The sequence below is a fragment of the Panthera leo genome, chromosome C2 (assembly GCF_018350215.1).
Source record: "Panthera leo isolate Ple1 chromosome C2, P.leo_Ple1_pat1.1, whole genome shotgun sequence".
NCBI classification, from domain to species: domain Eukaryota; kingdom Metazoa; phylum Chordata; class Mammalia; order Carnivora; family Felidae; genus Panthera; species Panthera leo.
Genome location: NC_056687.1, coordinates 288,007 through 302,361, shown reverse-complemented (window position 1 = coordinate 302,361; position 14,355 = coordinate 288,007). Strand labels below are relative to the sequence as shown.

Below are 14,355 nucleotides of genomic sequence, written 5' to 3'. Positions count from 1 at the left end.
CTGGCCCGGATCCCTCCTTACCCTCACCCCTGACCCCGGGACCTCTGCCCTGCCCTCACCTCGGACCCCGAGACCCCTAACCCCGGACCCTCCGCCCTTCCCTCACCTCGCACCCCGGGACCCCAGACTCCAGCCCGGATCCCGCCCGGCCCTCACTCCGGACCCCGAGACCCCCGCCCTGCCCTCACCTCGGACCCCGGGACCCCAGTCCCCAGCCCGGATCCCGTCCTGCCCTCACCCCGAGCCCTGAGACCCCTGCCCTTCCCTCACCTCGGACCCCGACACCCCCGCCCTGCCCTCACCTCGGACCCCGGGACCCTGGCCAGCATCCCGCCCCGCCCTCACGCCCCCACCCCCCCGCCCCGGGACCCCTTCCCAGCCCGGACTCCGGCACCCCCGCCCTGCCTTCACCCTGGGACCCCAGACCCCGGCCCGATTCCCTCCCGGCTCTCACCCGGGACCCCGAGACCCCCGCCCTGCCCTCACCTCGGATCCCGGGACCCCAGACTCCAGCCCGGATTCCGCGAGCCCTCACCACGGACCCCGGGAGCCCCTCCCTGCCCTCACCCCAGGACCCCAAGACCCCGACCTAGATCCTGCCTGGCCCTCATCTCGGATCCTGGGGTCCCCTCCCAGCCCTCATCCGGAGGTCGGATCCCCCCTTCCTCTGCCCCCAGCCTTTGGGTTTCCGGCGGGTCGCTGTGCCCTGCTGTTTGCGTGGTTTGGCCTAAAGCACGTGAGTCTCGACGGGAATGACCGTTTTTTGTTTTTTGTTTTTTTTTGTCTGTCCAAGCAGTAGGCGGTGTGTGTCCGAGGTTTAGGCTGCAGGTCTGAGCTTCCTGAGGGTGGCTGTACCCGGGCAGCTGCTGCTGGCGTGGAGTGTGGACCCGTGAGCCCAACTCCAGCCTTGTGTGTCAGTTTCCTCCGCTGTAGAGCGGGCTTAGAACAGCGCCTGACTCTCCGGATTGTTCCGGCTAAAATAACATATGCCAAGTTGCCCCATTTTCGGAATTTTTAAAAATTAAAAAAAAAAAAAAAAGTTCAATAAATGTTTGTTAAAAATAGACTGGAGTGATTCCCCCTCAGAGGTGGGTGGCTTTCCCCGTCTAGACGTTACCTCGTGCCCAAGACTTGTGTCCTGATGTTCTGTTTGGATTCATCGCGGGAAGAGCAAGTTTTTGCCCAGTATCAGGGCAGCCTTGCAGCCTTTGAAGAAAAGCATCTAAATAACTGTTTTCAAAACTTAAATGCATTTTCGGTTTTTACAAGTCATTTTTTCCGTAGTCCAGTTATTCTTACTTTAAGTTTCAGGTTGATATGTTTGGCTCAGGTTGGGGTAGGGAAGTTTTGAAACAACCATCTAATAAATAAGTATGGACTTGCTTGGACTAACTCATGTAATCCCCACTGACCTCAGAGTGGTAGGTGGTTATCTTTCTTTTACAGATAATATGGCATCTACCTGCGACTGTTGTGAATTCGACGTTGAAATTTTTTAAGGCTCTATGATGTGTGACACTTTTTTTTTTTTTTTTTTTTTTTTTTTTTACTGGAAGTGCAATAAGAAGTGGGTGGATTTGAGGGTGCTTTGTGATTAGATGCTCTTGAGAAGTCTGAAAAGCTTGAATCAGGAATGGTTCTGACAGGAAGTACTGTCCTGAATTTGTTACAGCTCTTCATCAGGGGAAAATCGTGTAGATGCAGTTTAGGCTTTACATATTTCAGATGTTTTTGCAGACCACTCCTAGTTTCTACTCCAGTGGATTTGTCATTCCCTCAATTCTTGTTTTGTGGTTGTGTGTTTGAGTGCTTTCTAGGGAGTTGACAGACGAGATTGGATCCTCAAGAATTTGGTAATTTGTATGATAGTGCAAGTACTTCAATGAAAAAGTGCCTTTTGTCTGTTGAATGTGTTTCTGCTGTCGTCATTTCAGACCTGTGTGGATGACGGATAGATAAGTAAGGGTATAATATTATATGTAAGTGGAGAGGAACCTGCAAACATAGCTGAAGCTGAGGAAGGTGGGGAACAGAGCGTTCAAAAGGAAGAATGGAGTGAAGCAGCAGCCGGGGAGGCGGGAGCCCTGGCTTGTGTCCCAGCTTCTAGACTGGCTTGACACCTTTCTTTTGGCCCAAATAGGTCAGTGATTATTCGGGCACAGTCATGCTTGGCCCTGCTCCCGGGGTGTTTCCATACCTTTGATGCTGGCTTTTTCAGTTTGTGTTGTGATTGTTGTTGACACAGGGCCTCCCTGTTGGACTTGGAGATGCTTTGTGATAGGGACTGCATCTTAGGCAGACTTTTGGCGTCTTCACACGGTGGCTGGCATCTGGTAAGTGTGCGTGAACCTCCATCGAATAATAACAGCCATGAACTTGGGTTTGGTCAGCTGTAGAAGGGGTGAACACCAGCCTTACTGACATCCTATAGTTCTTGTAAAGTTCCATACGGCATACACGAACATGCTTTGACACTGGGAAGGTGTTTTATTTATATAATTACAGGAAGGTAATATTAATGAAATACAGTCCTAAAGCAGCCCAAGTTAGTTTCATTGTTGTCACTGTTAACTTTTGATCAAGTAGAAGGAGGACGCGGACCTCTCTTTGTCCTGTACCTCCCTGCCCCCCATTGTGTGGGGGGATAAACTTCTCATTCACAAGAAAGTAATGTCAAAATAGGATGACTTCACAGTGCGCACATTTGTCTGAATGAGAACTTGCTTAAACCTAGACTTGACACTGTGCTAGGCAGGTCAGGGGACAGAGGAGCTTCACGGACAAAGGGCTGCCTCTGTGGAGACAGGTGGTGCTAGATACCTGGATAATCTGGAAAATCCTGCACAACTTCCCCTTGGCCTGTACACCCGTGACTGGTTGAAAGTATGCCCCTGCCTTTATTCATAACTCATGTGGCCTTGTTCTCCAGCATCTTCATTGGATTCTGGTCATTGGCCATTGTAGTTGGGATTGGCTGTTAGGGAAGGTTCTGGTCTTAGAACGCACTGATTTTTTTTCCCCATAGGGCAGATTTGTGACTTTCCGTTATGGATTCCCAAGAGGGAAATAAGGCACAACTGTGGTCTTGCTCCCTAACTTTCCTGGCTGTTGCACCCGTGTTATGCTTTCCTTAAAATTAAGATGTGGGTGAAAGGTGGAGCTCCACAGAACCCCACCCGCTCTTCTTAGACGCCCTACCCTGCCCCCACCCCTGCCACAAACACATAGAATTCACACTTGTGGCTCCTCAAAGCATATGAAAATGTCCATGGATGAAAATGAGGTTATTAAAAGTGTGACTTCAAAAGAGAGTTAATTCCCAAACACTTGTGCTTTACCTATTATAGTGTCAGATTGCCTCCTGTATACCTCCCAACTGATTTGGTACCACCTAGTGTCTTGGGGCTATTGCTGCCCAGCTGCTCTAAACACATGGATGGTGGTGTGAAGTTTGTGCTTTGTTTTAGTGGCCTGCGGTGGCTTAGAATGGAAGTTCCTACATAATAGACTACATTTGCTCCACTCCCGTTTCTTTATTCTGGTTAACGGGTCTATTTCAAAGCTTTAACTCTAGTCTGGTTCTTGTTTTATTGCATTCTGTCAATGCAGGGGCCGCAGCCTGGATGCAGGCAAGTGAAAAAGGGGGAAGCTCTGTGTGTGCAGAGGAAGGGACTTCTTCACAAAGCTGTTTTCCTCTTTAAATGTCTTTAATGTCTATAATTTGTGATATAATTCTTCATTTTCAAATGGTAGCCTGACCTTGCCTTTATGTCAGTAAACATGCGTTGTGCTTTGTAAATATTTTGTGGTGTATTAAAGTTCTCATGTCCAAATTCTTTTCACCCATCAAAGCCCAACCCAAATGCCTTCTTATTTGGAGCCTTTCTTGATCATCTCTCATGTGGCTACTTTCTTGCAACTCTCATCGCACTTGCTCCCACTTTTGGAATTCTTGCCACTTTTTGTTTTTTGTATTTGTTATTTGTACATTCAGTGATTGTTGAGTGCCCGCTGGACACTAGCTAATGTTTCAGCTGTCAGAGGTCAGGGTTAGCTCTGTTTCTTCATGGATCAGCTTTGCACACGGTTATATTAAAAAGTCGTGCAGATACAGGTGGCAGAGAAGTGAAGCGGTTCCAAGGAAATGTAGGATAGAGTGAGTGAATGAGTGTGTGTGTGTGTGTGTGTGTGTGTGTGTGCACGCGTGCACATGCGCATGCAACCCCCCCTCCACACCTCTCTGGCAGTGTTCTCTGCTATCCATTTCCTAGGTTTCCTTTCAGAAGTAATCTGCTGGTGCTTCCTAAACAGTGGTTCACTGACCTCTGGGGGTCTCTGAGGCCCTTTCTGGGGGCCTGTGAGGGAAGACTTTTCATAATAACTTGTCATAATAACACGAAGATGTCATGGCTGTTTTCTCTGTGTTTGTATTGATAGACAAGCGATGCTGGTACCTTAGCACCAATTGAGGCCAGGGCCCCCAATCATACTGACATCGTTGCTTTCTTCACCAACTCCCCAGTTTGACTTAAACATAGCCTTCCTTTTACTGATGAAGCAATAAAAATTAATTTTCTTAAATCTCAACCCTTGAATACTTGTCTTTTTAAGAGTCTGTGTGAGGAAATGAGAGGTGCCACACAGAGAGGTACAGGGCCTGTTTTGAGGAATAGCGGTTGTGTATTTTGAGTTACAAAATGAGCTAATGACTTGTCGCAGAATGCTATTTTTGCTTCAAAAAGTGGGTTGTAGATAAACTGTAGTTATTGAGACTTGGATAGTTGATGGACATTTTCTAGAACGTAAATGAAAGAGAACAGCTGTCAGAATTTGTGGTCAATGGTACTATTTGTGCTTTTGAACAAAAATTTAAATTTTATAAAACTTATCTGTACCATGAGCATGACAACTTCCTATTACATTAAATACTTTTTGATGAGATCAGTGGCAGTATTAGTGTATTTGATATTATAATGAAATGTGTCAACATTAGGAAGGTCTACATAATTCTGTGAACCAGTATTTTCTTTTTTCAATGTTTATTTATTTTTGAGAGAGCGCAAGCGGGGTAGGGGTAGAGAGAGGGGGATAAAGGATCCAAAGCAGGCTCTGTGCTGACAGGCTGATGGCAACAAGCCCGATGTGGGGCTTGGATTCATGAACCGTGAGATCATGACCTGCACCAAAGTCGCTCAACTGACTGAGCCACCCAGGAGCCCTGTGAACCAGTGTTTTCTAAATATCAAGGTATCATGTTACAAATTTGTGCATGGGTAAAAGATACAACCATTGGGTTGTAATGTAACAGTAGGAAAAGTTCTGAAAAGTTCATTGATACGGTTTTAGACTCAACATTGCAACTATTCAGTGGGAAGCTACCTACCACTTGCCTGGTTTTGGTGGTGTGGTATCATAGAAGAATGTCCACAATGATCTCAAAAGGCTACTGAAACACCTTTCCCTTTTCCAACATATATGTGTGTGTGAGGCGGGATCTGACTTCAAATGAAGCCACATGTTGCAATAAGATTGAATGTTGATTCTGATAAGAGAATCTATCCAACTGTTTTCTATAAAGCCAGGTACTAAAGGGGTTTGTAAAAGTAAAACAATACCTGTACTCACTGAATGTTTTTGGCTTTGGAAATCTACTACTTTTTATTAAAAATATGTTTATGTTAGGGGCGCCTGGGTGGCTCAGTCGGTTGGGTGTCCGACTTCGGCTCAGGTCACGATCTCGCACTCCGTGGGTTCGAGCCCCGCGTCGGGCTCTGTGCTGACAGCTCAGAGCCTGGAGCCTGTTTCAGATTCTGTGTCTCCCTCTCTCTCTGACCCTCCCCCCGTTCATGCTTTGTCTCTCCCTGTCTCAAAAATAAATAAACGTTAAAAAAAAAAAATTAAAAAAAAATATGTTTATGTTAACATAGCTTATTATAAAAAATTTCAGTGAATTAAATATTTTAACATTTTTACCATTTTAATTTCTAATATGGTAAACGTTGATCAGTATAACACATACAAACAAAAACTCTCCGGAGTCCTCAGTAATTTTTAAGAGCGTGAAGGGGTCCTGAGCCTAAAACCTTTGAGCAGTGCCAGTCCGTGCAACTCTAACAGAGTTTTTAAGGAAATACTAGATGCCGTTATCTTTTTCTTTATACTTTTTGTAACATATTTTTTAGCTCTTTCCTGGTGTAAGAAGGACTTCTGGTTGTATATGTAAAGTCAGTCAGATCTTTCAATTCATAAAGCATGTTTGAAAATCTCTAAAAATAATACTTAAAAATTTTTTACTGTAAAAATGATAGCTTGTATGATTCAGGAATATTTCCTTTAGAATTTTTTTCTATTTGTAGTGAATCATTCTAGCACAGTTGTCTGTTTACAATTTTTTTTTCTTGGGGCGCCTGGGTGGCTCAGTCGGTTGGGTGTCCGACTTCGGCTCAGGTCATGGTCTTATTTATGGCTTGTGGGTTCGAGCCCCGTGTCAGGCTCTGTGCTGATAGCTTAGAGCCTGGAGCCTGCTTTGGATTGTGTGTCTCCCTCTCTCTCTGCCCCTTCCCTGCTTGCACTCTGTCCTTCTGTCTCTCTGTCTCTCTCAAAAATAAATAAACATTAAAAATATATATACATGTATAAATTTTCTTCTTAGAGAATTTTGATTTATAAATTTTTAAAAGAATATCAATACTATGATTTCAGTTTAAAAAAATTTTTTTTTTTTTTAACATTTATTCATCTTTGAGAGACAGAGTACGAGTGGGGGAGGGGCAGAGAGCGAGGGAGACGCAGAATCTGAAGCAGGCTCTAGGCTCTGAGCTGTCAGCACAGAGCCCGATGCGGGACTCGAATCACTGACTGTGAGATCATGACCTGAGGCCGAAGTTGGACGCTTAACCGACTGAGCCACCCAGGCGCCCCTGATTTCAGTTTTAACATTCTAAAACTTTGCACATTTCATTGCCAACTATTCTGTACTGTTGAATTCCTGCCTTTGTTTTAGGACTTAAATTTAAACTTCACTTTCTCTTTGAAGTTCTGCCTTCCTCTAAGAAACACCACCCACCCTTCTCCAGTTAGGTGCCTACTCTTCTGTGTCCCCGTAGCACTCATTGTGTCCCTGTCGTAGGATTTATCACACTGTTGTATTTGTTTGCTTGTTTTTCTTTGCTACGTCATAGGGAACACTTCAAGAGGAGGTTTTGGTCTGATCATCTTTATGTCCTCAGTACCTAGCATATTTTAGGCGTTTTAACGAATGATTATTTAATTAATAAAAAGGCAAAAACTACACATGGTATTTTTTTTCAGTTTTATTTAATTTTTTATTTTAATTTTTTATTTTAAGTAGGCTCCATACCCAATGTAGAGCTAGAACTCAAGACCCTGAGATCAAGAGTTGCATGCTCCACTGATGAAGCCAATCAGGCACCCCATTTTCAGTTTTGTTTTGTTTCACAGTTTTGTTTTTTTTTTTTTTTTGGAGAGAGGGCACACACGTGTCAGTGGGGGAGGCGCAGAGGGAGAGAGAGAGAGAGAGAGAGAGAGAGAGAGAGAGAGAGAGAGAGAGAATCTTAAGCAGGCTCCACACCCAGCATGGAGCCCAATGGGGCCTCAGTTTTATGGCTGTGAGGTCATGACCTGAACCAAAACCAAGAGTCAGATGCTCAACTGACTGTGCCACCCAGGCACCATCCTATTTTTTATTTTATTTTATTTTATTTTATTTTATTTTATTTTAATGTTTATTTTTAAGAGAGAGAGAGACAGCGTGAGATGGGGAGGGACCGAGAGAGAGGGAGACACAGAATCTGAAGCAGGCTCTAGGCTGTGAGCTGTCAGCACAGAGCCTGATGCGGGGCTCGAGCTCAGGGACCTCGAGATCATGACCTGAGCTGAGGTTGATGCTTAACTAACTGAGCCACCCAGTCACCCCCTCCTATTTTCAATTTGAAATCAAGAATCATCTGTGGTTGACTGAATACTTAGCTTTTTGTCAATAGTTTTTCAAATTCAGTGAAGCCATCCATCAGCAGGACAGACCTGTGCCTCAGGGAGCCATCGAACCAGAATTTGGTCTTTGTTGCCTAAACTACCAGGAAGAAACTACCAGTGGAGTCCCTGCTGATGTGAGGCTCAAGTCTCCAGTGTGATCTAGTAGGTTGTTCTGAGCCCCACAGTGGCTGTATCCACCTATGGCCTCACCTCTGGGTTGTGGGTCCACACCAGCTTCACGCTGAGCCCCACTTCCCTTGCGGGAATACAAAAGCAGACCCCTTCCTGGAAGCCTGAGGCTTCTGCTGGGGACTTTGGCTCCAGGATTCCACACTGGCCTGAAACTTGCTTAGAGCTGTGTGGAGTCTAAGACTTTTTCCACCCACTCTGCCTTCCTTTCCTCCCCCCTCTGCAAGGGATCACCTGCGTCTTGTCAGACAACTTTCTGGCCTCCTCCGGCTCCCTCCTTCACCTGCACTTCCCACGTAAATCGCTTGCATGTCTCTTGCATGTCTATCCTGTCTTAGCATCTGCTTCTCAGAGGCCCTAAACTGCCATCGGGGCTCTCTGGTCTAGACCCAGGTTGAAAGGCTGATTTATCATCTGCTGGTGTTGGTTTGCGTGTCTATCTCCCTTATCAATGGTCTGCACTCCGAGACTGTACCTGTCACATAGTTGTTGGTCAGTGTGTATTGAATTGGATTGTTCACTCTTCTCAGGACCCTCTTGCCTGTGGCTGATTCTGGTTTAGTGGTCCTTCACGATACTTCATGAGAGCTGGGGCCGAACCTGCCTTGCTGTCCTCTGTGTCCCTGGCACCAGAGCCGCTGCCATGTCATCCACGTCCACTGACCTACATAAATCCAGGCTCTGCTGTAAAGAAAGCCAACGACTGGGACTTGGGGATGTGGTTTTAGACCAGTGGTCAGAAAACACCTCTGGGCAGGTGCCTCCACGTGACTGGGGAGGGAGCATCCCAACCAGTTGGGCGATGAGAAGGTGGGCGGCTTGAAGGAGATGGCCTGAAAGGCCGCCTGAGCCTAGGCCCTCTGAGCCTAGGCCGAGCCTGGGGATCTACTGGTTTCTACTTTAAGTGTGATGAGTGGCCCCTGGAGCTTCTGCTGCTTTGACGGTTTATGTCCTTGAAGACTCCCCAGCTGTGGTGTCAGGAATGGACCGCAGGGAGGCAAGAGTGAGCTGGGTTCAGGTCACTTAGGAGGCAGGCGCTGCTGCGTGAGAAATGGCAGCCGTCGTGGGGCGAGAAGCCACTGGGCCCGAAGGAGAAATGGAAGGAATTGGCTGACGGGCGCCGGTGGGGAAGGCGGCAAGGAGTCAAGACGTGAGTACTGGGCTTCGGTTTGAGGTGCTGCCCGCACTCACGGTGGCGAGATGGGGAAGAGAGAGAAGGGTGACTGGATTTGAGGGAAAACGCACTTGTTCATTGATTCAAGGAAGAACTGGTCAGAATGCGCTCACCATGACAACAGTGACGCCAGCTGGTTGCCTTGTTTCGCTGTTTCAAGATGACTTTGAGGAATGCATTCACTACTGCGGACAGGACACGTTCATTAAATGCTTCATTCATGTGACAGGTACTGAGAGGACCACAAATTTGGTATGCTGATGCTAGAGCCCCTTCCCTGTTAGTTCTATGGGGGTTTGTGCCTGACCTATTCCTGACTACTAATTAAGAGCTGGTTCTATTGAAGATTGACCAGTGGTGCTGAAAACCCACCTCCCTCGCGTGACTCTAGCATTGGAGCACTTACTGTAAGGAGGTTCTTCCAGAGAATGTTGTCCCAAGTGTCTGCCCCGCTCAGTCGTCACAAGGACCTTGAAGAGAATGGCATTGCCATCCTGCTCAGTGCTGGCTGGGTCTGGAGTGGGACCCTTTCTTGGGTCCTTTCTTGGGACCCGGCTGCCTGTGCCTTTCTCACACGAGGTACTTGTTGGCAGCCTCGAGGACAGCCTTCTTGGGGAGGGCCACCTGGCCTTGCTCCCCAGGGCAGGCCTTCTGCTGAGGTATGGGGCATGTGGGGTCTGGGTCGTGCTCTGTGAGGAGCTGCTATTGGTCATTTAGCTCCTTCTGTCTTTAGACCTTTAGTCTCACAAAGTGGGGTAAATATGCCTCCAGGACTTAGAAGCTTGAAAAGAGACTGGAGTGGGGGCCCTGGTCTGTGCGAATGAAGAGTCTCTGCCTGGTGAAATGTCCCCATGGAAATATGAGCCTTGGGGAGCAGTGTCACACCGTGCCTCATAGTTGGCACCCACATTTCATGTGGTGTGTCCCCAGTGAATGTTAGCCAGCATGTTGCTGCCGTGCCCATCTCATCATCAGGGTCTAGGTTGAGCGGTCCATTGTTTTAGTTAAAAAGTAAGAAAACAGTTGTAATTTTTGAAAATACATTTTTATTTCATCTTTTAATGTGTTGTTTTGCCTGATGTGATATGCAACATTTATTTAAAATAAAAACAGGGACGCCTGGGTGGCTTAGTCGGTTGAGCATCCAACTTCGGCTCAGGTCATGAGCTCACGGTGCATGGATTTGCACCCTGCGTTGGGCTCTGTGCTGACGGCTCAGAGTCTGGAGCCTGCTTCAGATTCTGTGTCTCCTTCTCTCTCTGCCCCTCCCCCACTTGCACTCTGTCTCTTTCTGTCTCTCAAAAATGAATGTTAAAAAAATAATAATAAAGTAAGAACGAATTCATACCAAGTATTTGGTTACTGTACCATGACCTACCTGGAGAAAGGGTAGGAACAAAGTAAGATTAAGTTACTTTATTCTGCTCTGCTAGTAAATCTTTTTTTTTCAGTTTATTTATTATGAGAGAGGGAGGGAGAGAGGGCGCACATGTGAGTGGGGAAGGGGCAGAGAGAAAGAGAAAGAGAGAGAGAGAGAGAGAGAGCGCGCAGGAGCAGGGGAGGGGCAGAGAGAGGAGAGGGAGAATCCCAAGCAGGCTCCACACTGTCAGCTGAAAGCCTAATGTGGGGCTCAGTCTCACAAACCATGAGATCGTGACCTAAACCTAGATCAAGAGTTGGGCGCTCAATCGACCGAGCCACCCTGGCATCCCTGCTAGTAAACCCTTTAAAAGTAATTCTCACCGGGACGCCTGGCCGGTTCAGTTAGTCGAGCATGCTACTCTTAATCTTAATGAGTTTGAGCCCCATGTTGGGTGTACAGATTACTAAAAAAAAAAAAATAATAGGGGCATCTGAGTGACTCACTTAGTTGAGCTTTAGACTCTTAATTTTGGCTCAGGTCACGATCCTAGGGTCTTAGTATCAAGCCCCACATTGGGCTCTGTCTGAGCATAGGGCCTGCTGGGGATTCTTTCTCTCACTGCCCCTCTCCCCTGCTCACACTCTCTCTCTCTTTCTCAAGTAATAATAATAATAATAATAATAATAATAATAATAATAAAAACTAATTCTTGCTATAGCATTTTGTTTGCAATGAAGTTGCTTCTGAGTAAGAATAACATAATCTTTGTGGGTCAGTCTTTGTAGAAAAGATTATGTAACATTTCTGATATTGCCCTTGTATATTAAAAAGACTAGGAAATTATATGCTACACAGCAAAGAAAAACCTGTGTAATCAGTAAAAGACACAACACCTAAAAATAGTTGCCTCTGTCATTTATTGATAATCATTTTGAGTGATGTACCCAAATTCCCTCTTCCTTTTTCACACAGGAGATGAATGGCTTCTGTTTTTAAGACTTCCTGGATTTTTGAGGCAGTACCTCAGATAATCACGGGGGGACAATAATCACGTAGGGGTTTCCTTTCAGACTTTGGCTTTGTGTTATTCAGCTTTAAGGAAAGAATAGAATCCTGTTCCTTCAGTTTATACTGACTGTGACTTGAGATTACCATTTTGGAAATAGCGGAGAAAGATCTTTTATTTCTTTTCAGATTTCTGAACTTTTTCTCCAGGATCTATGATAAAAGACCTTTAAATTGAGTATCTGAAATGTGAAAGGACACACTCATGTTTGTTGAAGCAGGTAAGTAACTCCAAAAAGCCTATCGTGGAAAGTTCCTATGTAACTCCTGGGCTTTGTTTCTTCCTTTGGTTATCTCTGAGGATGGAGGCTAAGGATTAGCCCTTTTCAGGGAACACGAAAATTAGGATATTTTAGAGATAAAGGTTTTAGAAATGAGATTTTCTAGCCTTATTAGTAAGTAATCTTGGTTTTATGGGCTGAATTGTGTCTGCCCAAATTCCTTTGTTGAAGCCCAACACCCCCTCGTGACAGTATCTGGAGACAGGGTCTCTAGGGAGGTGATTAAGGTTAAATGAGGTCATAGGGTGGGCCTGGTCCAGCAGGACTGGGGTCCTACTAGAGGAGGGGATACCAGGAGCACTTGCACACAGAGAAAAAGCCACATGAGGACAGGTGAGAAGGTGGCTGTCTGCAAGCTATGGAAACAGGCCTCAGGAAGAACCAAACCTGCTGGTTCCCTGAGCTCAGACTTCTAGCCTTAAGAGCGATGCTAAAATAACTTCTTGTTGATTAAGCCACCTGGCTGTGCTGTTTCGTTCTGGCCACCAAGCTGACTCTGTGTGTCATCGTGTCATTCAACAGTATTCAACAGACTGAGTGCCAAGATGCTCATGACCTAGTGAGGGTGGGAAAGACACATAAACAGTGGCAGTATTGTAAAATGGGTATGGGACTCATTTGGGGGTAGCTGTCCATACTGGGCGACGCTGGGATCATGACCTGAGCCGAAGCCAACAGTTGGATGCTCAACCTACTGAGCCACCCAGGTGTCCCTGCAGTTTTTTATTTTGAAAGCATGTGTGCAGAGGGTGTAGTAGGAGGACAGGGAAGAACATGCTAGACAAAGGAAGATGAGCCAAAGCTGAGGTGGGCTGGAGTATTTCCAGACTATGCTCCCCAGGCAGATGGGTAGAGAGAGCAGGTTGGGAAAGGCAGGGGTTTGGCTTATAGGAGGATTTATGCATCCTGGTAAGGAACCTGGACTGGGCCCTCTGGAGTCTTGACCAGTGGTGAAAGAAACTCAAATGCTTCCTGCAGCCGGTTGGGTGTTGTGGATGTGTGAGGTGAGTAGGACTGAGACAGGTACCTGTCAGCTCTAGAATTTTCTGTGGTGTTGGAAAGGTTTAGTGCTGCAGCCACTGTAGCCATTACCACTGTGGTAGCCACTAGTCATACGTGGCTATTAAACACTTGAAAAGTGGCTAGTGGGACTGGGAAACTGAAAAGTCAATTTAATATACTTTTAATTCATTAAAACTTAAATTAAAATATTTTTAAATGTTTATTTATTTTTGAGAGAGAGAGAGAGAGAGAACGCAAGTGGGGGAAGGGCCGAGAGAGAGGGAGACATAGAATCCAGAGCAGACTCCAGGCTCTGAGCTGTCAGCACAGAGCCCGATGTGGGGCTCAAACCCCCAGACCTTGTGATTATTGGCTCAGATCATGATGTCAAGGTCTGTGGGTTTGAGCCCCGCACCGGGCTGTCTGCTGTCAGCATACAGCCTGCTTTGGATCCTCTGTCTCCCTAGCTCTTGTCCCCTCCCCACCCTCGTGTGCACTCTCTCTCCCTCAAAGAAAAGTTTTAAACTTAAATTTTTAAAATACTCCCATAAAATTAGGAAGACAATAAAGATCTAGTTATCTAACATCTATTAATATTACAATTGGTAAGGAGGAGACAAAACTATTTGTAAACTGTAAGTTTACTTACACAAAACAGTCCCAGAGAATTGGTGAAGCGTCAGAATTAACAAGGCTGCCAAAGTGCTGGGTGCAGTTCCACCCCAGGGAATCAGTAACGTGTTTTCACACCACAAGTAACTGGTTTGAAGGAATCAGCTGAAAAAAACCCACCCTTTCACAATAGCCACAAAATAATCTGGTGCCCAGGAATGTCCGACAAGAGATGTGTCAGCTGTCATTTGGAAATTCACAGCATATTACTGAGGACCTTTAGCAGACCAGAAGTAGGAGAGTGGAAAGTATCATACCGTGTTTTGGGGTAGGGAAGGACCCTCAGTAGTGTAGGTATGCCTATCGCCCCTGAATTTGTCTATATATTGTCTGACCCTAGAGTTTATAAAAGAGTAAACTTCCCAGAAGAGTTGAGGCATTTTTCAAGTGGGAAGAAAAGAGCAAAGGTCAGGCTCATTCCCTACGAGAAAACCAAGAGTAATTTTAAAACTGTGACAATAGAGGCTCCTGGGTGGCTCAGTCGGTTGAGCAGTTGAATGACCAACTGTAGATTTCAGCTCACATCATGATCTCATGGCCCGTGAGTTCAAGCTTGGGATTCTCTCTCTCCTTCTCTCTCTGTTCCTCTCCTGTTCTCTCTCTCTCTCAATAAA

The 14,355-nt window shown here is 46.0% G+C and overlaps 1 protein-coding gene across 4 annotated transcripts in view; it reads left to right on the top strand.

The window, feature by feature from the left end:
• DIP2A (disco interacting protein 2 homolog A) overlaps positions 1-14,355 on the top strand; it is a 117,303-nt gene that overhangs the window by 315 nt on the left and 102,633 nt on the right. Inside the window, exons 1-2 of one of the 4 annotated variants that reach the window (XM_042956164.1) lie at positions 9,568-9,587; positions 11,916-12,007. The exons of 1 other annotated variant lie outside the window; for it this stretch is intronic. In XM_042956164.1, coding sequence (XP_042812098.1) covers positions 11,992-12,007 — 16 coding nt within the window. In that variant the 5' untranslated portion in view covers positions 9,568-9,587; positions 11,916-11,991. Of the gene's footprint in view, positions 1-8,714; positions 9,588-11,878; positions 12,008-14,355 lie in introns of those variants that run through there. 2 more of the 4 variants (XM_042956161.1, XM_042956163.1) reach the window with 2 other exon arrangements.